Source organism: Phaeoacremonium minimum (genome assembly GCF_000392275.1).
Source record: "Phaeoacremonium minimum UCRPA7 unplaced genomic scaffold PA7_03_scaffold_3, whole genome shotgun sequence".
Taxonomy (NCBI): domain Eukaryota; kingdom Fungi; phylum Ascomycota; class Sordariomycetes; order Togniniales; family Togniniaceae; genus Phaeoacremonium; species Phaeoacremonium minimum.
In genome coordinates, this window is record NW_006920910.1 from 215,652 (window position 1) to 230,328 (window position 14,677).

Here is a 14,677-nt window from a genome sequence, read left to right on the forward strand (position 1 = left end):
GATGGGTTGTTGATGTGTATAAATGCGGAGAATTTCTGGTGTCGGCCGTGTTTAGCCGTGTCGAGGAGGTGCTGTGACTGGTGAGCCCGCCTTAAGATGGCCTTTAAGTCCTTGACTTGTTAAACAACTTTGAATGAAATCCCCAAAATTCGTCCCGTGTCTTAATGCGGTAGCAGGGACCATAGTTCGTAGGCAGGCAGATAGGAAAGTGACCGCAGGATTGTTACTTGACAGATCATGGCATCTGCGAAATGCTACCGAAATGCCACATGATGAATGTTGCTGCTGTTAGCACACAGGTGTTTGGTCTAATCCTCTGATTGCATTGAAATGTTCAATGATGGAGATACGTGTTGATTGCCGCATCCTTGTCGGCTCCAAATTGGACAACGATATAGTCCAATCCCATCCACGAGGGCGCCCAGCGTTCACCAGCATCGAGGGGACCATCGTGGTCTTGGGGGCGGACACCCACGCTCCAGCTCGGTTTGATGTCTTGGAGTAAACCAATCTCACCCATCATGACTATGTAGATCGACGGGGCAAGGCTGAAGACCGATCGGACCATCGAGCTGCTGGGCGTAGCTCCCCCTCTCATACCTCTTCGGCCAGATCAAATAGGGGGCATTCACCGTCTCTGGACCCGAGGAATATGCTGACTGCCTCATCCGTGTGACGAGAGATGGATGAAGAATTGGAATCCAATAGATGAATTCGCTTCGACTCTGCCGCATGTAGAAGCCGGCGGGACAGACGCAGCGGATCGAATACTCATAACTGGAGGCTGTGGCTGACAAAGCCGTCTTCTGTTTCTCAACGAAGGCGATTGGTGCGTTTTTCATCGTTGTAGCACATCAGCCAGACCATTTCGTTGCCGGCTTTACAACCGAATGGAGTCATTTTTTGTTACCTGCTTGAAACCCGTTGAGATGGTCGCAACACGTCGAAGAATCAATGTGTTCATGGTCTGCCTTGTTTTGGGCCACATACCCGAGGAAAGGATCAAGAGAAAGGATATGTTTTACTCCTCCGCCAGGGTAGCAAACGTCAACTGTTGAAGGGTAAAGAATATTCAATATTGAGAGTAGTAATACCTAGCTCTCGAATATTCTGTTTATTACTACAGGTCTATTAACACCTACAAAGGCAGTAATCTCTGTCGAGGAGGTAGTGATACCTTTGCCGAACGAATGTTTATTACACTGGGGGAGGAGCATAGTTTTAGAGACTGACTGGTACACAGATATTAAATATTTGTTGACTACTCGAATAGGTGCATGAAAACTGAATCTTGGTGGCATTAATTAGATGGGCATTTATCTTTTGAAGGACACCCCAGCTTAACAGATGCAGTCGGCAAGATCATATTTTGAACCTCCCCCTCTTCAAAGACTAGTTGACGAGCTGTATATAGCAAATTTAATTGGCCAATTAACACAGGCACCTGAGCAACACTTGAGAGAAGGCGGCAAGGTGATACTATAATTCGAGTATGACAAGATTCCAGTGACATGTTACAATGAGATTCCATGGCCAGCCATCTGAGTAACGTTGAATCGAGTCGTCTGGCACACTCGCATAAGAATACATCACGCAACAGCGCCGAGTCAGGTAAGCAGACCGCCAAGCAAAACGTCAAAGGCTCCTAGGACCCTGGACAGAAAGAAAACAACCCTGTGTCCATGGAAACGGGTTCATTATTCCGAAACGAAGCCATTGCATAACGCCGAACCCAGCTAGTCAGGTCAGTCAGTCAACTGTGCACAAGGGAAACACTCTTCACCCTTCCCCAAACGGCGGGCGCTAGTGCAACTCGGTCGTTTCATGGGGCCAAACCCAATCGGCTCCCTGCGCCCCAGATGTAATTTTACGCACCCCTGCCAGATGCGAGCTAAGGGAAATGAGACCTGCCAGGGGTAACGGCGATCGCCTGGCTGATCCCGAGTAATTTGACTCGGCCACCCACACGTGGTGGGAAAGGGAAGGAGTAGTCGGTTGTCGCCGTTGCTCGCTTCTTCCCCCGCAAACTTCTGGCTGGCTTCCATTCCAGTCGAATCGAGGTTGCAACGTCAAGTCATATTTCGTGATATATCAAAGTCAAAGAGAGCAATGTCAGTCAAAAAAGGGGTGGTTTCAAAGCAGGTGCCAGATCCCCTAGGGTCACCGGACGCCCTGAAATACAATTAGAAGATTAAGTACATAAATGCCATATGCTAGACAGCCAGTAGCTTTTTACAATTGCCAACAAGCACCGAGTCATGAAATGCCGTAGCCTCCCAGGCTGTTAATGAAGTTCACATGAAAAGCCTTTATGCCATCAGGGCAACCAGACCGGCGGCAGCGGCCAGGAGGACGGAGCCACCCATGGTAGCAGCGCCAGCAGTGACGGGAGCCGAGGGAGTAGGGGTGCTGGAAGGAGTGCTGGTATTCAGGTTAGCATGCTATTCACGGAGGAAGCTGGAAAAGATGATACTCACGTTCCGTTGCCAGAGGGGCTGGGGAAGCCAGTGCTGGGAGCATATGTGGTGGGGCAAGGAACAGCGACGGTCTCGTAGATGACAGTCGGCACAACAGTGGTGACTGAGGTAGAGATGGTCTTAACAGAGTAGGTCGGGCAGGCCGGGGCCTCGCTGCTGGTGATGGCAGCGGGGGTGGAGGTCTCAGACTCGACGGGGTAGCCGGTGGTAGTCTCAGGGGCCGGGTAGGAGGTGACAGCCGGCACGGTGGTGTTGTAGTACTTGGTGGTGCTGACGCTGGTCAGGGGGCACACAGTCGTGGAGACGGCGACGGACTCAGTGACCACGGTGGTAGAGTGAGCCGGGCAGTTGGTCACGGTGGGAGCGCAAGAGGTGACAGTGCGGACCGTGGTGGAGTAGATGGTGGAGGTGGTGACCGGGTAGATGGTAGAGCTGGTCACGGTGGACTTGGCCGGGCAGTTGGTGACAGTCGGGCCGCAGGAGGTGATGGTGACATAGTCAGTGCTGTAGACGGTGCTCTCCGGCTCAGCGCTGTAGTCAGCGAGAGCAACGGAGGCGAAGAGGGCAGCAGCAGCAGCGAAACGCATTTTGACTGATCTGGTTTTGGTGGGTTGTTTCGTGAGAACGAAAAGGTTGATGTGCTAAAGAGTGACTGAAGCTGGAAGCTTAGAGCGTTGGTTTAAAGAGTGGACGACCGAAGTCAAAGTTGAGTCAAATTGCTTGAGAAGCTGAGGAGGCTTGCTTGGCTGAGGAAGGAAGAGAAAGAAGAGAGAGAATACAGACGGAGGAGGCCATTGTTAAATAGGTTGGACACTGGGGCCGGCACACACAGAGAGAGACGGCGATGGAGCAGCGCTGGTTCAGGACGGGAAATTACACACAACCACAATGGAGAGAATTGGACGTCGGTGGTGCAGGGAACAGTACACTAGCCCAGGGGTTCGGTGGAGGTTGAAGGAACATTGCCAGTCGAGGCGATGGCTGACTGCAGTTGGCCAGCCTGGGCACACCTGGACACACCTGGGGAACGGCGGACGTCGACCGCGCCGCTGATTCGCCCCATGGCTCCAGTACCAAGTCCTATGCAAGGTACCCGGCCCACCAGCGCTGACGGTGGGATACACAAGGCGGCCCCTTGTGCCTGGCCTTGCGAGGGCAGGGGTGCCATATTAGCGGACTTGCAAAGACACTTCTCCATTCACGCCACTGGCGTTGAGCGGCCGTTCGTAGCAGCAACGAGATTGAGCGCTTAATGGTCACGGTGGATTGAGGTGAACACTAGGCGCTGATTTGGCGATGGTACAGCGCAGGCTGTCCAGCGACGACAAGGGTTTTCCCCCTCCTATCAATCTCGCCTGAGAGCAGACATGGCACTGCCACCCGCTGAAGAGCGATGGAGCGAAAAGGAGAGAGTGCGGTCCGTCTCTCCACCACAGGCAATTCTGTAGTGTAATGGCTAGTCGCAAGGTTGGCTCCTCGGTACTTTGGCCGGGCCACTTGGCTACTGCAAGCACTCAGAGAACCTGGGCCGGATGGATCTGGACAATATCGAGGCCCTGCTGAGATCATTTCGCCAGGCGGTTTTGGCAATTCAATGGCCCTGGTGGCAGGGCTTTGTCCGCCGGGTCTTTGACGGCGGTCTAGAATGCTACCGTTGCGCTCGCATTCAGGAGACTTTGGTATTGAAAGCGGGGAGACAAGAGCATGACCTCGGGCCTTTCAGTGTCCCTGCATGGCCCTGCCAGCTTCGGGATAGGAGGCTGCCCCAGATGCCTGCCGTATACAGCAGTAGGTAGGTAGGGGATTAAGTGCCTTGTGTGCTCAGATGCTGGCCACGGACGGCGGGACTCCCGCTGCTGGCCTAATCGATTGGCCTTCATTTGGAGAAACCTGGGAGTGAACATGCTGAACTAATTCCGCGTATAGTGCAGACGCGCTCACTCGAACTGTTGTGCCGCCGTACAGTATGTCTCACACTTGATCGAGGATGCCGCCGCCGCCGTTTGGCTCTGTAGCGGATGTGTGTGTGTGTGTGTGAGAGAGAGAGAGTGTGAGATGAGATATGGTACGGTTCGTGCCGTGTCTCTCCACGTGCGACTCGTGCAATACACTAATTATGCTGTATTTTGTCGAGTTATTGATATTCATTTTCAAGACACACAGAAAGAGGCGTTGAAGGCACAGGCCCAGTAATCTAATCACGTTACATTCCGGGTGAATTTTTACATTATCAGCGTAAAAGGAAGACTCAATTGACCAGCAGATGCTTCCGTTTGGCAGAAGGATTTTTGCACATTGGTTGCACCTTCCTTACTGTAAGACAACTCTTTAGCGCACTGTCCACACTACTGCTCCCTCTGAGGAAGGTGTACACAGGAAGGGCCACTCTTTCCTTAGCCGCGGCGCCGTAATGCAGGTACCAGAACTTAGCGTGGCTTCCTTGTCCTCCCTCTTTATTTGGCCGCTTTTTCTTAGACCACATTGTCAAGGAGAAGCTGGGAGCGGCCGTTCCTTACAGGTGTCTAAGATTTGCTGCTGACTGCAGTCACTGCGGCGGGCCACTAAGGTCAGAGGATAAATTGGGCTCACGGGGCTGGTGGATCGCTGGATTATGCCAGAAGCCAGGCGGATTTGGCGCTGTCGGGATGCACAACGGCGATCGAAAATAGGGGACTCTGAGGCGCCGAAACACAAGCGAGATAACACCCACGATGGGGCCAGCCTGCCGCCAAGCTGTGAATATCATAATCTTATTATTGCGCCGTGCACGCTTATTTTGTACGTTCTCTTTGTGCACCACCTGCTGCGATGACTTCATCCGGGTCTTGGGCGCTCTGCATTTGGAATAGCATGCCGCGGCATAAATGCTCTGTCCGCCTTTCACTTGCCAATTCAGATCTGATCGTGTACAGCTTACTGCATGGGACACGGTAGTCCCGCGTTGCGTGTGCTTGGAGCCTTGGGGGTTTGGGCTGTGAACACATGCAGATTCAGAAGAGCAACGTTCATCAGTATTTCCCTGACACACCGACATGTTTTGACAGGCAATAAGAGCGACAATTAGGCAGCTGTCCCCCAGACTTTTTGGTGCGCGGAGGCCGACCAGGAGTCCAAGACCCTGCGAGTGCCATTCCCCCGACAGTACTGCGTAGTAGGCAAGCCACCGCTGCAACCGCATCATGCAAGTCCTAGGTGGTGGGTGTTATACACGCATAGTACTTCTAGACAATGCTATCTCGGGCGTGTTGACCACCGTATCGAGCAGGTCTCCAGCTCCCAGAGGATCTGCTCTGTCTCGGACATTTCCCTTGCCTCGCGAACTGGAGAACGTGTTTGACATTTTTCCATATGACGTCGCTGCTGTGGCATCTTTTCATTGAGGAGTCGTTAGTTCGTCGTTCTGTCTGCGCTTTTTTAAGATTTGTCTCCATTAGGCCAATGTGCAGCCGCAACGGCGCTCTTTCGTTGTTTGCAATGTTTCACCCTAACCGCCCGCCACATTAGGCCGTATGGCGAATTAGTACATGTCTACCTCCTAAGACGGGTAACCTCATTCACGTAACCTGGTTGCTAAGTGGCTGCAGACCGCCTGGCGCCCGTTTAGCGGTTTGGCGGGGAAACAAGGTCACTGGAGGCGTTACGCGACCATGGATCTTTCGCTGAAGAGGCGCCCGCCGCGAAATTGGGCTTGCCAATTCTTCAATCAAACCATCAACCCCAGAGCACGACGGACTCGTTTCTCATTCGTGCATGCCGCGCCGGCGCGTTGAATGAGGCGAGGCGGGCTTGCTCTAGCCTGCACAATCACACTGATATTATGCAGTGCTATGCGATTTTCAGAAAACCCAAGGATTCCTCTCCACACTTTCGGGAATCTGGAAACAAACTCCCGAGATCCTTCCCCTTCGGGAGAGCTGCTCTCCTGAACGGAAACCAAGTGTGGAGTCGGTGTAAATGAGGGACCACCCTTCCCCTTTGGTGGCGCCGACAAGGTCGGTGATCTTCGCAGGGGCTGATTTAAGAATACGACAGCCAATTTCGCGCCCCAAAATGAACAGAGACGAACGCTCCCAGAGGGATTCCGACTTCCAGATCGATCGATGATTAGATGCTCGTATATCTGGAGCCAAATTTCCACCCCCTGTGTGCTTAGTTCGTTCTCGAAAACTTGAGAAGGCGAGACATCGAGATCGTGTGCTCCTGCAAATCATCATGAATCTGTTCTTGGGCGTTTTTGCGGAAAAAATGATGGCAGTTTCTCGTCCTTTGCTGTTGCAGGTACTGCCGTGCAAAGACCGACTCCTATTATCTAGTGGTGATAGTGGTATCGAAAGCGCGGGTTGACAGCACATATCTAGTGTTTATGGAGGCGCGATGCGCGACCCTTGCAACATGCTCACCAGCTGATCAAGCGTGTTTCGGTGCGACTCCCGGGGGCTTTCGAGGTACTTGATGGCACTATTGTTGTTTACCAATTCGATTTCGCGGTCCTGGCTCACTGTCTCGCGGAACAACGGAGGCTCGAGGCCTACCTTGGCGGTGAGAGCCCGGCGTGGCATGAGAGCAGAGTTGACAGCATCACTGCGCTGCGGAGGAACTAGCATGATAGAGATGTCACCTTCAGAGGACGTTGGTATCAGGAAAGAGCCGCATTGGTTGTCGGACAAGGCAAGGTAGCCCAGGATCACTGTTGACTCCTGCTCCGGGACCTCAGGCTTGCGGAGACCGACGACTAGCGTTCCATTCAGCGACTCGCGGCCAACGAACATGTAGGTCCAGCCGTTGCTGTAAAGCTTCTGGAGCATTGGTATCGCGATAACTATCCAGCTTTGAAAGCGGACATCAGAACCCGGGCTGACCGGAAGAGAAGCCAAGAGCGCCATATGCATACGACGAGCTTGTGGAGGGAGTTGAGCAAGTCCTCCGGCAACATGGTCCAAGACATTTGTGAAGGTAAAGTTATCAGCTGCTCCGGAAGTTGCCATGCCAAATATCGCCATCACTCGGTCCTTGTCGTCGAGTGGCGACATCACGAATTCGTGATCCTTCACTTCTTGCACTTCGATTCCAACAGTTTCAATAGGCCCAGGGACATTCCAGTCCGCACTCGAAAACGTGATAGAGTATAGGAGATGTGCAGCGGTATCCATACGACCGCTAAGGAAAGGGACGCCGGGAATGATGTCGGCATTGGTCACGTTGCATTGGGGGTGAGGGAAGCTGTACGCGAAGAACCTCGGGTTCACATCTGGAGGCGCGCTGCTTGAACAATGAAAATTGAACAACTTCAGCCCACGCTTTCTCAGCGCTCGCGTTACCTTCGTGACGGCGGTATTCAAAGGGTCATCTTTGGAGTAGCCGTAGCTTCGCATTTGTGTTAGTCGTGGATTCACAGAAAGAGCAGGTCGAGCCGATGTCTTAGCCATGTTTCCGGCACCTTGTGGCAGGGCTAAGACATGGCTCATGACCAGACAATCAGAGTTTGGCTAGGGGTTTGACTTACTCTACGTTGCACATGGAAGCCCAACAACATATCTTGTCCGCCTCGAATGTGGCGTGTCGAGTTGCGCCGCCATTAAAGGCCTCCAGCATCGCTGTCAACCGAGCTCTGAAAGCTTCTTCAGCGGTTCTGGGTGTCGGCTTGAGGCGCACTCCCAGAACTTGATCCGTGCCGTATGATGGCAGATTCGACTGCAACCGTACTTGAGCCTGATCTTTCTCGTCCTCTGCTAGAAACCTCTTTTGACTTGGGAATAGTTTCTTCACATTGTCAAGGACGCTCGGCGCGAGACCCCTGGAGAACCCAACATCAAAGTCCGAGTACTGACCCAAACGCAACTTGTAGTCCGTGACCAGAATGGCAGCCTCGATGACTCTCGATTTGACATTGCGAAGAACGGGCTGTTTGTGGCCGTCGAGGGAGATCTCGATGTCTCTCGCGAGAGCCCATTCTTGGAAAGTCCAAGCCCGGCTCCAATACTTGGATTTCTCCGTGACTTCAGCCAGTGTTCTCACGGTCGCAAAGAAGCGTTTGATGGTTGCACTGATCTCAGACAAGACCTTGTTATTGACATGACCTTCCCCTTCGAAATGCTTCCGGCGGTCCAGAAGAAAGGAGGCATAGCCCACGAGCCCGGTAAGGAGACCCAATGCTTGCAAGTCCTCTTTAGGCAACAGCACAGAGACGGTGGTGGCATTGCTGTATATTTGACCCATGGCAGCCACCTGAGTGGCAACATCGCCGGAATCCTCTTGGTCAATAGAGAGGTTGTCTACCCAGATGGTCGACGAAGCGCCGGCGATGTTCATGATGGCGTGAAATGTGCCGACGCCACGCAGGCGCACCTGGCTTTCAGCATTGCATCCCCGGCAGCGTACGCCAATGGCAGATACTTCACCCCAGACGTGCGATATAGCCTTGTAGGAAGTCCCATCAGCAGGGATGGCAGTCAGGATGGTGACTGTCTCGCCAGAGGGTAGAGTATGAGTAAGATGCTTCTCTTTAGAGCACGCCCTGCAGGCGCTGAGCCAAATCACTTCATTGCCCGAATCCATGCCACTTTAGTGATAGACCCGCGGACGGGGAAGGGCGGAAAGTGAGAAGAGGCGTTGACTATGAGGAGGCCGTTGTACTGAACTCTAACGGCTTTCGTGGTTGTCTAAGCCAGCCAATATCGTTACAATATTGCCTTCGGCGGCCGCTGCCAAATTGAGACTGTAAATCGCACGTGAACATCTACCCAAGCAGGACAAAATATCTTTTGATCGAAAGAGGAAATCCAAGGCTCAAAGTGGAGGAGGGGGATCTGGGGGAAGTCGGAGCGTCTCCTCACTTCAGCCATTATGCAAGGCTGCTGGTTGCCTCACCTACCTAGGTACATACAAAGAGACTTGAGGAATTGTTACTGCTGCAACCACGACGAAGCAAAAATAGCCCCCAACCCCCAAGTCCTAGGTAACGTTAGTCGTAGGACCAGAAAGCGATTTTCGCCTTTCCCCTGTCGCAAATCAAACAGAATAAAAAAAATCTCAGTGTACACAGCCCTGCTTAGTGACTGTGCCTCTTTTCATAGAATCCCATCGATGGAGAGGGCGATCACTAGAAACATCGGACTCGTTACTGACAGACAGGACAGGACGACTTCGCACTCGGATTTGAGCGAAGACAGGGCATGACAAACACCAACTAATATTCTATTCTGAGTGAAACGATCGCTGTCAACCCAACATTGACGGGCCACCAGCAGCCAAGATAGCCCACGTACAGGTGATTGAGGCTGCCCTTGCCGTGCGCCTCCCCCAGAGTTTCAAAGGTCCCGCGAGGTCGCCCAGCGCAGCGAGGCCATCCGGGACTGCTTGCCGTGTAGGGGTCTGTAGCCGAGTCTGAGTCTACTGGAAACATTTACATTCATGCGGCGATGCAATGAGATCCTTCTTTTGCGGGACCTATACTTAGAAACACCTGGGATTCGAGATCTCAGATCGATTTGCTTCTTATCAAGGATCGCCCTCTAGAGCGAACAAGCAGGATGCCTCAATTGCCCATGCACAGACTCACAGACGCGGCTTGCTTTTCCTAGGTTGCCAACTAGATGACCACCAGCTAATTGACTCAACACAACACAGCGAGAAAGACGAGTAGGATTTTATGGAAGTGGATGGAGGTCATGTACTCCTCCGCCAGGGTAATAAACGTTAGTTCCACAAGGTAGTATTACCTCCTCAACAAGTGTTTACTACTTTTTTAGAAGTTGATAGACCCAATAGTAATAAACAGAATCTTCAAGATTTTGACGAGTACTATGGCTCTCAACACTAAGTATCTTCACCCTTCATAAAATAACGTTTATTACCCTGGCGGAGGAGTAGAAGCGCCCTCTACACGCAAGTCATCGTAGGCATGTGATTGACTGTGCTCTCTTGACCTGTGCCTTGCAGAGAGCCTCGGAGTATTGTCTCTCACCATCCCCACAAGATTCAGGGCCATTTCGCGCGACCAGGCGGCTATGCGGCTACGATGGGGTCGTCACACTGGCCACGACCGGATGCTTGGACCATCTACTGTAGCAGGATCTCAATGTGTAAGACATGTCTCTCTCAGAGGTACCTAGTCTACCGTGATTCATCTGCATGAGGAACTCCTTGCGTCTGGAGTTGCCGGGTACGACTGCCTGGACAGGCTTGTGAATCAATTGGAGGGCACGATTGAACAGACAAGTGTACCCGTCTGTCAGTTGATTCGACGACATTTCCATCGATCCTTCCCTTGAAAGAAGGTAGGTGCATGCACAAAGATGGGAAAATGAAAGAGTGGATCTGAAGAGCTGTCAAGGACTCAAGGACTCAAGGACTCAAGGACGCACTCAGCTTGACATCCATGGATGCCCCAAGCTCTTGCACCATCCATCTCTTGGCTCCCTCTATCCCATCTGAGTGGTTGGGCTTCAGCCAGGAGACCAGGTAGGCGGCCTGTCATTGGGTGTGCAGGCGACTGGCAAGCAGTTGATTGGTGGTCGGCTAAGAAATGTAGCTTAAGCACAGCCTCCGTTGGCTTGTCCCGCAGTTTCTCAACTTCACTCATGGCGGGCAAGGGGTTCTACGATCAATGTGTGCCGCCAGCCCAGACCCAAACAGCTCTGACGACATGTCCCCGCGGCTGAAATCCCTGGCATTGAGTCTGCGGAACTCTGCCGCCGCAGAATCTGGTTCTGGCGAATCCTTTTGCTGGGCAGGGACGGCGGTATATCGAGGATTCGCAGGGGAAATACAGTGGCAGGTCGTGGGGGCCGAAACGGCCTCGGCTGCCTCTTCTCCTCCCCTCTCCTCTCAGTGAGAGCCCATCCACGGAGACAGCGACGACCAAAGCTGGCGTCTAGGGCAGGAGGAATAGACGAAACCGGGCGGTCTGTGGCTTCATCATCAACGGCCTCATTGCAAAGCATGCACTTTGTGGTCGCTTCAAGGATCGATCCAGAGGCGGTTCGGGGCGGTTCGCACCGGATCATGGATTGCCGCAGAGGCCGCAGAGGCCAGTGAGACGGACAGTCCGGAGAGACCCTCACTGACGCCAGAAAGAGGGCCTTAGTAGGCCTTAGTCACCAGCGAGCCAAGTGGGAATGCACACATAGCACCGCATAGCTCGCAGCATCCAAGCAGGTGTGCGGCAGCGAAGCCCAATCCGATGGTTCGAAGGGGGAGGCTTGCATGCTCAAGCCACAGTACTTTGTGCTAGGGGGGAAATGTACGTACAGCACACATTACGTGCTATGCCATACCTGGAGCACCCGGCAGTCCTGGGTACGTCAGGTAGGTACTGCATAGTACAGGACGATGATGCGATGGTGTGTTGCTCCCTCCGAGTCCCTCCCCGCCAGCACCAGCGCCATTGCATAACCCTGCAGCAGCCGCCAGGGGTGCGTGCTCTCGTAGTGGCCGTGGTGGGCTCTCGGCGGGCTCCAGTGGGCTGCAGTGGCTCGTGCCTCCCTCCCTACACTACTAAGCTATGCAGTAGATGCTGGTCCGAGCCGTTGGGGAATCTTGGAGTCCTCCCCCACTGGGCCAATGTGAGCACTGCAAATTTAGCGGGCAGCGACTGGATCGGGACGTCCATTGGGCACAGCCACTGCGCAGCTGTCAACGCCAGTGCCGCATCCTGGCGAGCGCAGAACCACGCCCTCAGGGAGTGATGTACCTCTTTCTATGTCCATGCGTACGAACGCGACAACCTTCAGCCCAGAAGATGGCATGGCATGGCATTGCACTGCACTGCAAGAAAAGGTCGACAAAAATGGCCCGTCTCCCTCTCTTGGCTGGGTGCAATACTTCCTCGATGGATCTTGCTTCTCCATCATCATCATCATCATATATTATACCGGTCCTCTTATCTCGAGTCCAGAACCCGCGAACTAGTCCCTTCCAGACTGCCCGCCATCCAATCCACTTACACCAACGACCACGACCACGACCACGACACATACCACGACTGTCCAGCGCTCCAACCTATTTGCCCGCAAGGCTGAGTACTGTTGCCTGAGTCTAGCACTCCGGTAGGTTGATTTCCTAGGCTCTACCCTGACTTAATGTCTTTCCATCCTGCTGCTGCTTGCCCTTTTTTCCTCGTCTCTTTTCCGTCTCTCTCCACATCCCACCTCGCCTGCTCAAGCCACTTACACCAGATGCAGCGTCCATACCCCCGATCGAATCACTCCCGAACGGCCACCGCGAGAGCTTTGCGACGACAAAGCATACAGTCACGAAGAACCCGACCCCTCGGCACCAGTTTCGCTGTTGACGTTGGAGACCGGACGGGATTTTGAGAACTGGTGCATGCCTGTTGGCGGTCACAACCAGCACACCATCGAGCCGGCCGCCAATATCATGAATGGTTCACCCTGCTTCAACCCTGTTGATGCAGAGCAGTATAGTGGTACGCCCCGCACTTCCCTCGTGCTGCTGGACAAAGCATCTGATAGAATCGAAGACATCGCCCTCGAATCCCATAACGCCTGGAACCAACCTGCCAATGGCACAGCTGATCTCTCATGGGGACCGCTCATGGCTGATATAACCTCATCTACATCTCTCACGCATGATCTTGAGGCGGGGGACGAAGCTCATTCCGACGGCCCTTTTACGTGTGAGGTGTGTGGGAAACAGTACGCCCGCCACTGTGACAAAAACAAGCATTTCAAAACCCACAGTCGCCCCTTCAAGTGTTCCATCGTGCACTGCAAGTATCATGAATTTGGGTGGCCCACGGAGAAGGAGCTAGAGCGACACTACAACGACAAGCACGCTTCATCGCCCCAAACCTATTCATGCCTCTTTCAGCCGTGCTCCTACCGATCGAAGAGACAGTCCAACTGCAAGCAGCATATGGAAAAGGCCCATGGCTGGACTTATGTGCGCTCTCGTGCTTCCAATCGTGAGGGCCATTCAGGCGGACGGGGCACGGTCGACAGTGACATCGCCGATGAACCTCAGTATCCAAGTGTTTCAGTAACAGGGCCATCTGAGCTCCAGCCTGCCCCGGATTTCATCCTGTATCCAGACCGTCCAGATTTCGGTAGCGGTGACGAGGACATCTTTCTCGGCTTCGAGCACGCAGGCACCCAGGGTTCGCAATCTTTCATCCCCTGGACATCTCCCATGACGAGGCTGCGCAGAAATGAAACTTTCCTGCAGAAATTCTCACAGACCTACAAGACCGAATCACTTTCCCCGGAGCACGCTCTTCTAGACGACTTCCCCGTTGATCCGAGTCTTACAAACAACTTACCCGGTAGAACAGCTGCTCTGGGCCAAGAGACGGCGATAAAAACATTGACACCTATGGAGGCTGCGAGACGACGGTCACAAGGACAGCAGAACGTGAACGCGGGAATCCAAGACTCTATTACCGTTCAATACCAAGCGCCAAATGTCAAAGTTGAAAACCCATCACCACAGGCAGGCGCCACAACTTCCCAGAGAGCCAATCCCGCAAATCAACAATCAGCTTCCAGACACTCCAAAGTGATGACTCGTTCTGGAAAGTCCTTCCAAACCCCGGCTTCAGACGACGAGGACGATCAGGATGAAGAGGATCGACCTCCTAGGAAACGTGTTAAGCGGTCGCCGGAAGTCGACCTTGATGACACTCAGATGCCGTGTCCCTTCAGGCTTGCCCATCCAGAAATCTACAACAGAGACCTCTCAGAGAAGTACTCGAGTTGTCATACGAAACACGAAAACATTTCAACCATTGTGTAAGTGGCCCTCTTGCCTCTCGAATTCTTGCGCTGGGCTAATGTGCTGTTCAGGCGTCATTTTGGACGAGCCGCCCACCGACTCCAGGTCGACGACAGATCCATTTCCTCCTTCGATATGGAAGATCCTCAATTTAGGCATCCAGCTGCAGGACTCTGCAAGAAATGCTGGCGGCCTTTCACAGACCGTGATGCCTTCAACAACCATCTGCAGCAGGCATGCGCAAATGCTTCACGTAGCAAGAGGGAGAAGTACAAGCTCTTGCAAGATACGTTCTGCCCTTTGGTCGACAATGGCGAGAGAAGCCTAAGTTCTCCTGATCCGACGCCTCTTATTGGCACTGGCCCCATATTCAGCAATGTGACAGCTCCAAGGCGCAGTATAGCAGAATCGAACGCCGACATGTCAGAGATAATCTCTGTGGCGGGAGATCTGCCACTTGCGGCACCTGC

General features: G+C 53.2%; 2 protein-coding genes across 2 annotated transcripts; both read right to left on the minus strand.

Annotated features, from left to right (window-relative positions):
• Nucleotides 1–2,309: 2,309 nt before the first annotated feature.
• On the minus strand, nt 2,310–3,064 carry UCRPA7_59 (putative gpi anchored serine-rich protein; the record flags this gene model as incomplete). The annotated part of the gene is made up of 2 exons (XM_007912657.1): nt 2,310–2,421; nt 2,478–3,064. The coding sequence occupies 2 exons, from the start codon at nt 3,062–3,064 to the stop codon at nt 2,310–2,312; spliced, it is 699 nt and encodes a 232-aa protein (XP_007910848.1).
• A 3,774-nt stretch (nt 3,065–6,838) lies between these two features.
• On the minus strand, nt 6,839–8,786 carry UCRPA7_60 (putative heterokaryon incompatibility protein; the record flags this gene model as incomplete). The annotated part of the gene is made up of 2 exons (XM_007912658.1): nt 6,839–7,841; nt 7,981–8,786. The coding sequence occupies 2 exons, from the start codon at nt 8,784–8,786 to the stop codon at nt 6,839–6,841; spliced, it is 1,809 nt and encodes a 602-aa protein (XP_007910849.1).
• Between the last annotated feature and the right edge of the window lie 5,891 nt (nt 8,787–14,677).